The following is a 16171-nucleotide window of genomic DNA, read 5'->3' on the forward strand; positions in this document are numbered from 1 at the left end:
ACCCTACTGGCCGTACAAATTTCTCTTTACATACGATCAACATTAACCTGGTGTTAAAAAAAACGAACAACATTAACCTTGTTCCACAATTAAACGTGACCTGTAAAAGCTCAACATCAGCTTACTCATTCTCAGTTGCATGTAACACCTAGAACATTCAATACTGATTGCTCATTGCTCGAAGCAAGTGAAAAGGAGAGAAAGTGAGAAATGACACCAAATAAATGGGGCACACAGACATAGCATTTCACATTTGCATTACTTTTAACGTCTGATTTCAGCTCACTTTCTACACACCTACACTACCTCACACCAAAGTGAGGAAACATGCACCAAACATTATTTAGTTGTTACATAGTCAGTTGTTTCATTCATGTCACAATTGCATAATGTGATTTAGCTCTGCTGTCAATTCATGTCAATTTAATCAAAATCATGTTTGTGTTTTACACTCTCAATATTTACATTTCTTAGTAAAAAGGCACATGAATTCACTGATCGTGTTAACTAAATCTAGAGATGAAAACTAAAGCAAGTGGCAGTAGCTTCTTGTCATACACATTGTTTAGGTCGAAAATTTTCATCAGACAACAATGATTTGATCAAAGTTTCTAGCCTCTTTGAACCTGGGCCAGGCCTGAGGACAGTAGTATTACCAACTACAGAACAAGGATCACTCCCATTCAGCCTGCTTCCTATGCACCAGCCACCAGGAACAACCATCCCAGGACCTCTAGATAATAGCTCTGCGTCGATTTTGTCCAATACCGGATCATCTCCATGGAACTTTCTCGCGAAGGGGGCGTTGCTGTCAACCATCCTTTTCATGTCATCGAGAGAAAGGTAGTGGGGGTGTTGCCTGGGAGGATTGTCCCAAGCAATGAAGTGAAGATCACTGTTAACAGTTGTGTTCTTGAACTCTTGAGCATTACAAACAACAGTGTGAAAGTACCCTTCAGGGGAAGATATGAAATTTGTGTAGTACATGAGAACAGTCCGAGGTAAATTGTCCCATCCCCATATGCAATAATCAATGAAAGATCTTGAAAGAACCATCCAAGCCGAACCTAACAAGAGAGAAAAGATTTAGGAAACCATGTATGAGTTGTAGACGAGTTTTTTGACAGATTCTACAAGAGTTGTATTGGTTTTTCTGTCTTTATGTGTTTGGTATTATTAGTTTTTCTGTCCTTTATGAACAAACTCTCTCTACTTCTTCCTGGAGGTCTCAGCCCTCTAAGTTGACTTTCTTATCACACACTCCCAACATTTTGGTGCTTTGATTATGTTCTCATAAAAAAATTGAATATATACCGAAAAAAGAATCTTAAAGTACCAAAGTTGGATCAGTTGCAAAAGCTTACAGTCAATATTGGATCATTAGCTAAACCTTACAGTCAAAATTGATTAGTAGGGTGCACCTGGCACTCTGGGAGCTGATCCCAACAAGGACCTTGAGTGGGTTGTCCTCATTGAAGTGAAACAGAAAAATGTTGATCTTGGTTTAATAAGTTAAGGTATGCAAAAGATAGGTAACACTGCAAGGATAACAGTGCTGATCCCCCACTAAGTTACCCTATTTCCGTCATATAACTGACATGATCTCTACATAAATAATTGCTAAGGCCAGATTAGGTGGTATAATTGCAAATAAGCAAGAAAATACCCCCATTCCATTGCCTGTAAAGCATTATATTGCAAAATTAACCAAAATCTTATGTATCCTCTAAGTGTTCTAAAAGCAAAAGTTGTTAGGTGAAGGCACTTGAATGATATGATATTTCTATCATACCCCCTCATGCAACATCTCTTCGGGATTGAAGAGTGCACAATACACTGGTCCACCAACCAACATTGAAAACTAGACCACTTGGTCACAGAGATTCTAATATCATATCAAAATATCAACTGTCCCAAAGGCTTTAAACTGTTAGGTGGCACATAAATGGTTTTCTATTTGTATTACTTAAAAAATAAAATCATTTCCCTTCATTAAGATGAACATTTTGATGCCAGCAAAATTCAGCTTGCACGAGCTGTGCAATAATACATCATACCAGACAATCATATGTGGATTCAATATTTTCCCAGATCCAAAACAAAACCAGAACAAAAACATATTCTATACACAGCATAGCTGTCTTCATTGTCCTCCTTCCTTTGTAGAAAAACTAAACCATATTCTATACACAGCAATCTCAGTTTTCAAATTATTATCTTTGAAAGGTTTTGCCCCAAGAGACCAGATTAAGTAAATTTTGCGACCAAATCATACATTATCCTATGATCTCTTGTCCGACAAAGTAAGTGCATCCAATTGCACAGTAATCAACTAAACAGCAATTAAAACCTTCTTCCCTAGTCCCTACACTTTCTTTTTTTTGGCAAAAGAAAGGGCAGAGGATAAGGAGCAGAAGAGGTTGGCATCCCCAACCATGTTGCCACCCCAACCCCTAAAGCTCCAAAAAAACCACCATGAAATATATTGATATAAGCAAACTGAGAGAAAACAATACTATAGGGGGGGGGGGGGGGGGGGGGTGCCAAACCGTACCCAAAAGAGGAGACTAAGGAAATCTATAAAAAGGAAGCCTCTGCCTATACCCAATACCTAAGGAGCTCCTGATCAACAAAAGATGGTGGAGAATCCCACTAAGTATACCGAAAAGATTGTGCACCATATGAAGCAAGCTTGTCAGCACAAGCGTTGTCTTCATGGTATATGTGAGTGATCCTAAAACTAAAGTTGTTAGTTAGCTTTTTACAATTCATCCAACAAGTATAAAGAGACTTCCCCAGTCCCTCTACACATACTGAAATAAACACAAATAATTTCTTAAGCTTCAATAGCTCAATTAATCGCAATAATTCAAAACCAAATCCTTTCTTCAAATCCCTGACTCCTGAGCAGGCTAGAACCTATAACTCATCAAATTTGAATAGCGCAATCCATACACAATCCAAAGAGAACTAAAATAAATAAGAAATCCAAGAGTACCTGTGAAAAGTTTGAAGGCCGTTGGCCTACTTCTCCTCTGCGTAATCCAGAACACGTCTTGCTTCTTGGTCATATACAACCCCGGATCAATAATTATAGGCCTCGCCCGTTGATGACTACACACACAGCATCAAAATATTAAAACCCACTCAAATCATCTCACCAATAAATAACAAATTAAGATTAAAACTAGGCTTAATTACGGTATCCCTCAAGTTTTCTCTCATTCACAATCAGATCTCTTAGTCTACATTTCATCCAATTGAGATAAAATCATAACTGATGAACCTCATAGTGATTGGAGATTTGGAGTTTAATGCCTATGAAACTTAAACCATCAGTAGACTATTTACTCTTGTAAATGTAAGAAAACTCAAAAGACCTGAAAGATCAAAATGGCACACATTCACAATACTTGGGACTAAAAATGCAATTAAGTATTTTTTTTATAAGAAAAAAAAAACAGTTAGTCAATTCAGTTTACTTACTCTTTCCAACCAATGTCACTAGTATGATCAATGAAGTTGAGATCGCGTGGCAAATGTGAGAACGCGTGCAGCAGATCTACCCAATCAAAATTTAACCATTCCGTTAGTTAAAAAAAACTACCTTACCAAAAATAGAAAGACTTTAAAGTGGATAATACAAATTACAAAGATACTATACAAAGTCTAACTTAATTTATTGTAAACTTTAACAGTGTCTTTGATTCGTACTGATAGAAAAAAAATTACAAAAATAGTAGTGAGAAGTGACGAACCGTCTTGGGTAACGAGGGGGTAATCGGAGGCACTGAGATTAATGAACCAATCCCAGTCATCGCTCTCCGTGAGCGCAATAGCGGCGGCGTGGAGAGTGTTGGCGACCATGGTGGGGCCGCGGTAGGTGACGAGGTTGGCCTTGGTGACGACCCTGACGTTGCGGAACTTCTGGAAGGTGAGATGGCGGTCGACGTGGCGGGTTAAAAGGCGGCGGTCTTCCGGGGAGGAGTCGCGGTCGAGGTGGAGGACGTAGCGGTTGCGGGGGTGGTAGAGGGCGGAGAGCGTGCGGAGGATGGCGGAGGCGTCGGCGGAGGAGCCGGAGATGAGGTAGGCGAGGCGCGGCGGGAGAGGGGAGGGGGGTGGGATTGGGAGAGGAAAAAGCTTGGACTCGACGAAGGGGTAGGGAGGAGGAGGAGTGGTGGCGGTGGAGATAGGGAATGGGAAGAAGCGTGTGGCGGAGAGAGGTGTTAGTGTGAGAGCGAAGAGGAGGAGGAAGAAGAGAGAGAAAAGAGAGATCATGGTTATTACTGGGAAAATACATTTTCTTTGTTGTTCTGAGGAGTTGTGGTGGTGGGAATAGTAGTGTTTTAGTTTCTTCATTGCTTTGGTTAATTTGCTCTGAGAAACTCACTGAGTCTCTCTTGTTTTTTTTCTTTGTTTGCTGTTTTTTTGGGAGGAGGAGAAGGAAAGAGGGTGAGGCAGCACTGGAGGTGATGATTGATGATGACTGGGTAGAGATATTTACTTGCACAGAAAAAAAACAACAACAACAACGTGTATTTATCAACTGCATAATTACTACTACATGCTATCCTTTTCACGTAAAAGTGGAAACTTTTCAAGTTCGTATAGAATAGTATATTTTCTCAATTATTATTTTTTATATAATTAAGTTTTTTTAATAATTTTTAATTAATTTATAATTAACTTTGGTCAAAAACTTATAATTTTACCTTATTAATTTTACTTATCACAATCGTTAATTTAAGAGAAGATGAACCAAAATCATCAAATTATAAAATTAGAAGACAAATGTTATAATTAAAAATCAATTTGTGGATTTGAAAAATTATAGAAATTAAAATTATAATTTTTAGCCTATAAAGAAAGAAAGGTTTTACAAGTTTTCCTAAAAAACTTATGATGAGGAAAGAGTTTGCAAGTTTTTCGTAAAAATATTATGTGTATGGATTTATAAGGTTTTTATAAAAAATTTATAATAAAAATGATATAGAAGGATTGATAAGTTTGTCCATAAAAAACTTATAATAAAAATAAATAAAATATCCATAAATTTCTTCCCCAAAATATATCTCCTTGTTTTACAAATTTCCACATACAACAACAACAAAAAAAAATAACCCATCACTGTTATCCAAACAATAAAGATGATATAAATTCATTCACGCATTTTTATGGTGGTTTTCCCTTCTCTTTTTTTCGCATTTATCGAGAAACAATATCACAATACAAAACCACATTAAAGTACACACTCCACCAATCTTTTGCAGTTTTGTTATTTGGGTGTGGTTTCAACTTTCAACTCCCATTTGGTTGGTGATCAATTAATTGGTTGGTTGATCAAACTTGTAAGGAGGGTTATAAGGCTAGAAGCAACTAATGATTTATAATTGCAAATCCAAATTGTTTGATGTAAAGTGGATAGTTATATTTTTGTTATCATTATTTTCCTATATGATAAGGTAGTTTTGTTATCACTGTTTATTATTTAGTGAGTATACTTCAAAAGTTAACTTCTTTTGAAAATCGTGTCACATAAATCACTTGCTTTGGAAAAGGGCTTGGGTGTTTATGTGTTTCGTCGTAGTATAATAAAACAGAAGACAACAAAGAACGACTTTTGTTTTAAAGAAAAATGTATATCTTTTTATATTTTCAATTATACCAAATTTGCAATATTTTCTATTTTATAACGTTGAGAAATCAATATGTAAAAAAGACGAAAACTCATTCACAAAACTAGTTTGGAAAATTATAATTTCTCAATGCTATTAAACAAAAAATGATAGTTAGGAAATTAGTTTTGTGAAGCTGATTTTGTAATTGTTAGATTTCCCTCTTTAATTAATTACACAAAAGGAATAGATTGTTATATTAAATGTTTAATAAAATATAATAATAGTAAGTGCTATTATGAGAAGATAAATCTTATCATATAATAATAGTCTTATACTTACACAACCTTAGATCTCTCTCATTCAGGTGTGATTCGTCTAGGGTGTTACATGATAACTAGTTTCCGCCTGTTTCGTCCTCGAATCACATCGTACTAAGAGAAAGGTTTGTTTCGATACCATTTGAAACATTATTGATTATTGACTTCTCAGCGACTCAAACACTATGACAATTAATGTGGTGTCACTTCACTCAATTCCTCGTTGAGGAGAACCCTCCACCAGTCAAAATTTTTCATATGCAGTCCTTTTCGAAACCTCGACAATCTGTTTCGATTATTTTTAGGATCAATTGTTAGATTTCATCTTAAAATCAATTGGCATTAAGTGAAGTTGTCCAACAGGTATATAAGTTGCACTCCAAGGATTGAGGCAGCCGATGTGGGACTTGGGTATTTTCCCAATACACCCCCTTCACGCCCAGCACTTATTGGACTTGGTGCGTGAACCACAAATGGTGGGTGCTTGTCGCAGCCATCTCAAGCAGTTAAAGGAACGTCTCCGTACGGCTTCCAAAGGTACCCAATCCATCACTACCTATATGCATCACCTAAAGCAAACTGCAGATCTCCTTGCATCACTTGGCTCTCCTGTTTCTGTTGAAGACATGACTGATTATGTCTTACACGGTCTCGACGACGGCTATAGAGCAATCATTGATGCCGTGAATGCAAGGGACACCCCAATCAATTTTGATGACCTCCATGAACGGCTTCTGATTCAGGAACTTTCAATTGGTGCTGCCCAAAGACAAACTCCTGCCCCTTCCTCCCCATCCATCACCAACTCCCCATATATGGCCCAGTCCTCCACCACCCTAAAAACAACATTATCAAACCCCTCCAAAAGCTTAATCTCCATGTCCAAGCCTCCTCTCCCATTGAACCCAACACCATCACCCAGGCCCTTCGCGACCCTGATTGGCGCTCAGCCATGCAAGCCGAATTTGATGCCTTACACCACAACAACACTTGGGATCTTGTCAGTCGGTCCTCTGATCAAAATTTGGTTGGCTGTAAATGGGTATTTCGAATCAAACGAAATCCAGACGGATCAATTGATCGTTACAAGGCTCGGTTAGTCGCCAAAGGGTTTCACCAACGCTCTGGTTGGGACTATACAGAAACTTTTAGCCCCGTTGTTAAACCGGTGACCATTCGCATTGTCCTAACTCTTGCAGTTCGTCAAGGGTGGCCCATACGTCAGCTTGATGTCAACAATGCATTTCTTCAAGGGACACTTAAAGAGGAAGTCTTCATGATACAACCACCTGGTTTTGTCAACAAAAACTTTCATGATCATGTTTGTCGCCTCAAAAAGGCACTCTATGGGCTGAAGCAAGCATCCCGCGCCTGGTATACGGAGCTTCGCGTATTTCTGCTCTCCCTTGGTTTTGTCAATTCCACTACAGATGCATCTATTTTCATCTACCAAAAACCAGAGGTTACACTTTACTTATTAGTATATGTTGATGATATAATTATGACTGGAAATTCATCTGCAGAACTGTCCAAACTCATTGCCACACTTGCTGCTCGGTTTTCGTTAAAAGATCTTGGATGTCTCAGTTATTTCTTGGGTGTCGAAGTAATTCCTTCCGCTGCAGGAATGTTTCTTTCACAAAGGAAATATATCATTGATCTGCTACATAAATCAGGCATGACAAATACAAAACCAGCATCCACTCCTTTGTCAGCGAGTGTTCAATTACTTAAGGATTCTGGTGATCTCCTACCCTCTCCAAATGAGTACCGCACACTGGTTGGAAGCCTTCAATACTTGAGTCTTACACGTCCAGACATCGCCTTCAGCACTAACAAACTCGCACAGTTCATGCAAAATCCAAGAACGGCGCATTGGTCTGCACTCAAACGAGTGCTCCGATATTTGGCGGACTCTTGTGACAAAGGACTCTTCATCTCAGCGACTGCTCCTTTGACCTTTCATGCCTACTCGGATGCTGATTGGGCTGGTGACAAGGATGATTATGTTTCAACCACTGGTTACTTGTTTTATCTCGGTAACACTCTCATCTCCTGGAGCTCCCGCAAACAACGTTCTGTTGCTCGATCATCAACTGAAGCAGAATACAAAGCCTTGGCTGACACGGCTAGTGAACTATTATGGGTTCTTTCATTGTTCACAGAACTTGGTCACATGCCCACTGCCAATCCAGTCATATACTGTGACAATCTTGGTGCCACAAATCTCAGTGCTAATCCTGTCTTCCACTCTCGGATGAAACATATAGCCTTAGCCTACCACTTTGTCCGAGAACATGTTCAACATGGCAAGTTTCGAGTGTCTTTTGTGTCTACCGATGATCAACTTGCTGATATTCTAACAAAGTCTCTGCTTCGCCCTCGGTTCGAATCGCTACTGTCCAAGTTGCATCTCTCATCCAGATTATACAACTTGCGGGAGGATATCAATAATAATAATTAGTTTTCAATTCCTTTAATTATTTAGCCGTGTAAATCTGTTATTTCCAATTCTGATTTGTTGACAATTATTAGGAGATTGGTAGCTTAATTCACTACATATTAGGGCTGTTCACTTGTATATATATCACTGTAAACTAATATCATATTTATCAATAAAAGTTACAAACCTATTCCTCTATATCAACGACTATTCCCATAAACTAAGACAAAAAATTTCAACATATTTTGTCCTCACTCACATACTTCCTAAGAAATTTTTCCAAATATTACTTATCTTATAGTTACTCCAAACCAACCACACTTAACTATAGAGTTCTTTAAGTGATGAACTACTAAAAAATAAATACATCTTATCTGTACATAGTATCAATTAATTCATTTTAGTTATCGTCAAGTGTGCAATCTCATTCAAGTGTAATTCTTGTGAGCTGTTTACAAACACTACTTGTAGTTGTAGATATGAAAGTATATTGGGTCAAGTTTTATAAGACCTAAACTAGGAATTAGCAAACTTATAGGCTTGGTATAATGTTATAAAATCTGGTTAAGTTCACATGTGAAACAATGATTTATTTAATAAGAAAACTCGTATCTAATTTTTTCCAAATACATTATTTTGGGTTAATGACAATCACAAGGACGCACACATACATATCTTATAATATATATTTTCAAACAAATAATATCAATATACATATATAGTATTATATTATTAAAGTATGCTTTATGATATATTTTTTTTCAAAAAAATAATATAAATATAATATCATATTATATGAGTTGTTATTCATTAAGAAAACGAATAATGAATACTTAATTGTTAAGTGGAAATTTTAGAAATTATAAGACATTAGTAAAAATATAACACAAAATTGTATTCTAAATTTAATTTTCAAATCTTAAACCTTTCAAAATTAATTGATAACTTTTAAAGCTTCACAATAAATGAATTAATGAAATGTTCATGTACCGATATTAATAATAATTGAACTCACAATTTATAGTTACTTTATTCATATGATTGGAGATCAAGTATGATATAGATTTCTAAAGAATATCCAGTAAAAAAAGATTTACAAAGAATATATCAAAATATCATTAACGTATAAATTGGTCAAACTCCACCATAGTCATTCAACAAAAAACAAAAAACATAGTGTTACGACTTATGTTATCGCTTAGGAAGAGGGAAGAAAAAGAAATATTTTTTTTATTACGTATAATAATCATATTATAGATATTTGTTTGAATATGCAAAATTCATTTAAATATATAAATTTTAAAAGATAGTTATAATTTATTATTTAAAATAAAATATTACAGTAGTTTCTCAAATATTTAGAAATCTTATAGTTTTATTTTCTTAATAATTTTTTAAAACTAAATCAAACACAAATAGCCAAGTGAAGATTTTGTGAATCACGAAAACTATTTCAAAAAATAAGAATAGCTATTCAAGAATAGCTTTTCAGATTGACTGTATACTTTCAAAATAGTTATTCCAGACGAGTGTTGGGTGGTGGTTTGGTGCATCGATCTATGACGACGTGTTGGTGCGTCAATGGTGCGGTGAGTAGTGGCGGTGCAATGTCAGGATTGTAGTGAGTGCAGTGTTGTTTGATTGCACACAATAGTTTTTTTTGTAGATATGTGCTTTGGTGAGGGTTTGCAGAATTGCAGGTGTGGAGGATATGGTTTGTTGCGCGAGTTGATTTTGGTGCTTTTGTCGTGGTCGTCGAAGTTATGGTTGTGGCTGAAGAAGTAACAAGATGAAATGGAGAGAAGGGTAAGTTGGGGGTTTCAAAATTTAGGAGGCGAAGGAAGCAAAAACAAGGTGCATGAAGTAATAACCCACGTTGAGACCCAATAATTTGGCCCATTACACATCAGTCCAGCATCTAGATAGACTCCAATGTCTCACCAGAAAAGCTCCAATAAGGACTATAAACTATCAAGAACAACATTTACATTCTTGGAGCTCCCACTTTCTTTTGTTTTTTTGTTATATTTCTAATATATCGTTTTTCTCTTTCACCTTTGCATTCATTTCCTTTTCTTTTTTGGATTTTAGAGAAAATAATTTATATAATCCATTTCGGAAACTAGTTTTTACTATTATACAAAATTATTTTAAAAAATATTTTTTATAATATGTGACGACATAAATATATGAAGAAAAAAAAAACTAGTTTTCATAAAGAGTAATTTTGTAAAAGAAAAATACAAAAAAAAAAAAGACAAGAGGCGCCAAGAACAAAAGAGATTAGTATAAATAACATCTTCCTAGCATCATTTTAAATTTTTTGTACCATAATAACAACAAAAATAAAAAAATAACAACAACAAATTAAGTTAAAATCTGAAGAGATAAAGGACTATGTAAGCATAACTCTAATCCTTATCACATACTACCGTTTGCCTACAAGTGAAGTTTTAACGTGGAATCTACCATTGATGTATATGATATGATAGTCTTGAGTTAGCCGTCAAAGTCCTTTTTGGATTATAAGTTGACAACTTTGAATTGTATCGACTAAAATTTGAACGAGAACAAAAGTCTTTCCTCATTTTTTAAGGTCAAACTAATCATGTGGCAAAAAATAAAACAGTATTTGGGAACATATTGTAATATACAACCATAAAAAATAATCAATATAAAATTGTTGGAAAAAATAACTAGTGTGATATATACAAATTAATTAAAAAAAGGTGTTAGGTTTCTATTAAAATTATAGTTAACATAAATGGAGCACTAGCAACTCCCACTAACGATTATGACACTAGCTCATATAAAAAATAAGTATTTTTATTATAAAGTTAGACCCATAGTGATTACTCATAGTAACATTTTTGTTGTGTAGCTGTATAATATATACATCTTTATCATTTCAAATAGCAACATACATATATTGCATAATTTTTTTTTTATGCTGATACTGTATAATTATGTGCCGTACGTTTAATTACATGTTTAATCGCTTTACAATAACTAATGTGTTGTTTTAGTCCCCTGATCATTTTTGAAAAATATTCTTTGATTCTTTTAGTTGTTAATTGTTATAATTAAGATTTAGCATCGTTTTTCTTCTACTTATTTTTTTATTTTCATTTTCATTTTTATTCAAACTTTACATACAAATTTATTTTAAATATTCTTTTACTCTACCTTTCAACCAAAATGTTAAACTTTATCCAATATATATGTATATACTTTTTGTTTTTGAATTTTAATATCACATTATACTAAATTATTTAAATATTATTGATTTTTCATTAAATTTACGACTTCTAAACTTTTAAATTATTTTACATCACAACTTCGTTATAGATTTCCATTTATTTGAACAGAAAATAAAGTGAGGGTTTTATAGATAAAAACTTTAAAAATATAAAAATTATTTTCTGATATTTCACTAACTTAAATAATATTAAATAGATCTTAATTAATCAAAACTAATTTAATTTAAATTGTCTAAAAAATTTAAATACTCAAATCAAATTAGTCTAATTAAATATAATTAATTCAAATTTAATTTTACTATAAATCGAAACAAAATTAACCCATAAATATCTCTAGTCACTTAGTCAGATGTATTCAAGAGCTTTATCCATTTTTCTTCGTCCTTAGCGAAATGATTCGTGAGGGCAGGAATTGTTGCTGGAACCAGTTTACTACTATTATTAGTGGATTACCACTTGCTGGTTGAAAAGTGGATACTGATTCATTGGATGCATGTTTGATATTTCTTGCTGATCTCTATTTTGTTTTTTCAATGTTTACGTGTGGGAAATAGGTTTATTTACATATCATCTTTTGAGTAAACAATATTTATTACAATGAAGAAAGTTTTTTAGCCAATGGATCCTCAATTAATTTAATTAATTGACTTCATCGACTATGTATATAATTTATTTGGATTTGATTACAACAACATTGGGTGGCAATCGGTAATTAGTGTATTTGCTTCCACATTTCAAATGTGATTTTTCATATTCTAGAGGTGATTTTCAAAAGTTAAAAGTTATAATTTTCAAATTTTCATTTTTAACGAATTTTCAAACATACTAATAAATTATCTTTAAAAATAAAAAGTATCAACTTTGAAATAGAATCTACTACTTCAGAATTTGACCAAGGAGTAAAGAAAATAATTGTTTCTGTGTTAAGGATAAAACTCTAATATGGACAATAACTTAATTATTAATGATTTATAAAAATAAACTTGTTAGTGACATTTTTTTTAAATCAGCAAATGGTATATTTATAGATATTATAGTGACAAAATATTAATTAACACATATGATATCGTAAAAAAAATTCTTTAACCTAGCTTGATTTAGATTTTTTATATAAAAAAAAATCCTTCTTTTTTTTCATATTTTAATCAATTATATTACTATTTTTATAAGTAAAATTGGTAAGAAGAAGGATATGCACCTCATTAGATGGTTCAACCATTACCAAGAGTTCATGGGTTGGTTCTACTGTGACGATTTTATTTTCTTTTATTTTCATGGATTTTCATTGGGTGTTTTTATTTTTATTTTGAGATGATAAATGGGTGGTTTAGATGAGGCAGAGGTTTTGGTGGTTTGCATAAATGGAAAGGATGAAATCAGCAAATATGAAACCAAGTGAATGCACATGACATATATAATTGAGCAATGATATATAAAAATTAATTAATTTGTTTTAAAGATTTCACCAATACCTCTAATTTATGTGTATTTTTGTCTTTCATTAGATCATAAATTTTATAATACCGATATATATATATATATATATGGATATCTTATAGTGTACATGAAACATTTTTCTATATAATTATCAAGTGGATCCAAAATCCTTACACCTTGTATTTCATCACTTCTCTTAAAAGAAAGCAATGAAAGTTAATTCTACTTAAATGACCGAGAAGAAGATATTTTTTTTGGATAACGCCGAGAAGATTTTAAATTGCATTTTTTTTCCAAAGATTAATATGAAATTGTTGATTTAACAACAGCGTATTCTTTTCGTTTCTTTCTTCACTGCAACAACAACGTATTTCTATTGCTAGCTTATCAACAATTTTATTTTCTTTGCGTAATAACAACGTAAGTTTTTCCGAGGAAGAAACTAACAACTGCGACCTGGTTTATATTTTACTTCCTCTCCCTTATAAAAAAAACAAGCTAATAAATTAAATAGTTGCTTGACTTTTGATCAATTCACAACATTTTTCATGAGGTTGATGAATGACATTGTGGTAGGTGGATCCAAGGATTTGAACAATTAAAATGCATGTTTCTGCTTTCAGTTCAGGAGTGCAAGAAACCCATTAAAAATTAACACGCGAATAGAATAGCACTTTGGTTCAAGCATGCTAAGAATATTCAATTGCAACGAGAAGATAGGATCATCAGATCAATATACTTTCAGAACAACCCCACACTGAGACCCCACTTTTGCTCCTTTTTGACCATCCTTTCTGTCTGTTTTTAATTACTTTAATTATTAGTCGTCATTACTGGTAAAACAGTGTTTCTTCCTATAAAATATTTGCTTTATCTTTCTGCCCTAATCGTTTGAGAAAATTATGTAAAGAAAAAATATTCATGAACACCTAATATGGTTGTAGATATTATAAGTATTATAATATATTAATATGAAAAGCAAGGGATAAAAAAAATTATATATGGATATTGATTAGATGTTTAAAAAATATAGATGTAAATGTATTTTTTTATAAGTGTAGATGTATGTGTATTTTTTTAGCATATCAATGTATATGTATTATTCCTCTTGCGTAAATATTAGAAAAGCTATTTCCTTATAAAAAGTACGACTTCTAAAAAAATTACTTTAATTATTAGTGGTCATTAGTTATTACAGTTAAAAAGTTCTCCTTCTTAGAAAAAAAAATACTTCACGTTTTCACCCTCGTCGTTCAAGATAATTATGCAAATATTTAAAAAATTGTTTACTTATAATTATAATTAGCCCGCTGTACCAAAAAGAAAAATAATTAAGCTATTAGACACCGTGCGTCTCATTCCGGCCTAAACTAAAATATGAATCCGTTCTATACACGAAACTAGAGTTTTGTTGTGTTTAATCTTGTTAAGAGGAGTGAATAAAATTAAATAACATTATTACACTTGATAAATCTTCACAATAATTTATCAAAATAAGAATTAACTTGTAAATATTTAAAAGTGACATCATTCAAATGATACATCTTCACAATTATTTATCAAAATGAGAATTAGCTTATAAATATAAAAAACACGTGTAATTAACCCTATACCCCTGTGTTAGTAGTGTGCTACAATACCGAGTTGGTAGCTTGCTAAAACCAAACAAAACCCAAATGCAATCCAAAATAACATTAGGAAAGCATATGCTTAAATTCCAAACAAAAATAATTTAATATTCACTCGTCCTATAGCATGTTCCATGACAATATATAAACACTTGCTATCCTCCATTTTCAAAACGTAAACAAAAATTCCAACCCAATCACATTTAATCACGATATCAAATACTGTCATATTCTTCAGTCCAACTCATCGTGAGTTAAGCCAATAACATTATGCATATTCTCAACAAAATTCTCCATTAGAACTTTCCAAAAAAAAGTCATGCCAGTTGTCTGCTATTTACTTCTATAAGAAAGTCAAATGTCATTTGTTAGAACTTTAGATACACTCTATAGAACAGTATTTCTAACATACTATAATTTTGCATGTAATTCTAAGTTTACTCGTTTTTTTTATTACGATCAGCCTTAAGATCACTCTAGTCTTCGCATTTTCTATCATAATTCATAATCATGTAGAAGACCCCAAATAAAAGAAGAAGAAAAAAAGAAAAAATGATACCTATAATTTATATTTTTCTCGATCTCTCTTTCACTATGTGTCAATTGACATATTGCATATTTATGTATAATTTTTCAAAGTATATTTACGTTAAGCAAAATAATATGGAGCCAAGCAAAATTATTATTAGTGATAAGTCATTTTTTATGAATTTTTAACACAATTACATACTTTTGTAAAAAAAACACATTACATTCTCAAGACTTACAATATGTTTGAAAACACATTTATTTTATATAATATACATATTTTTTGCTTGATAAAAAAATATTTGAAAACACATCAAGAGGTTTGAACATCACATTCATTTAAAAAATATCTGAAAACTAATAAATAGAACTTAAACTTAGATATGGCAATTAATTCAATCCCAAAAATTAACTCATAAGATAATGGTTACCTCTTACTTATATATTTTATATTTGTCTTATTTTTAGTCAATGTGAAACTTAGATTCCAATATATCCCCTCACGTCCAATACTTTTGGGTTTGACACGTAAATAATATGATGAGTGACCCATTAATGGATCTAAGATATACTTTGATATCATTTTAGAATGTGATTTTAAACCTAATTTAATCCCAAAAACTAACTCATAAGATGAGTATTACTTCCTATTTATATACTATATCTTGACCTTATCTTTAGCTTATGAATGTGGGATTTGAATTTGTTGAAAAAAGTAACCTAAATGTGATTAACTCTAAATAGAGGGATGTGTTGAAAAGTTTATCATGACTGGTTATCATGAACAAAAAAGAGATGTTGAAATCCCACATTGATTAAATATAATATCCAGATAGATTATATATGTGAGAATAAATCATTCTCACCTTATAAATTAATTCAATTTTATAGGATTAAGTTAAATTCATAACTTCTTTTTTGACATTTAGGTTAAGGATCC

At 32.7% G+C, this 16171-nt stretch overlaps 1 protein-coding gene across 1 annotated transcript; it reads right to left on the bottom strand.

The window, feature by feature from the left end:
- Window positions 1-382: 382 nt before the first annotated feature.
- LOC114394848 (beta-glucuronosyltransferase GlcAT14A-like) lies at window positions 383-4504 on the bottom strand. The gene is made up of 4 exons (XM_028356519.1): window positions 3759-4504; window positions 3487-3562; window positions 2999-3114; window positions 383-1067 (listed from the first exon to the last, which is right to left on the bottom strand). The coding sequence occupies exons 1-4, from the start codon at window positions 4357-4359 to the stop codon at window positions 553-555; spliced, it is 1308 nt and encodes a 435-aa protein (XP_028212320.1). The 5' UTR covers window positions 4360-4504; the 3' UTR covers window positions 383-552.
- Window positions 4505-16171: the final 11667 nt, after the last annotated feature.

This window comes from Glycine soja, chromosome 18, assembly GCF_004193775.1.
Source record: "Glycine soja cultivar W05 chromosome 18, ASM419377v2, whole genome shotgun sequence".
Classification (NCBI taxonomy): Eukaryota; Viridiplantae; Streptophyta; class Magnoliopsida; order Fabales; family Fabaceae; genus Glycine; species Glycine soja.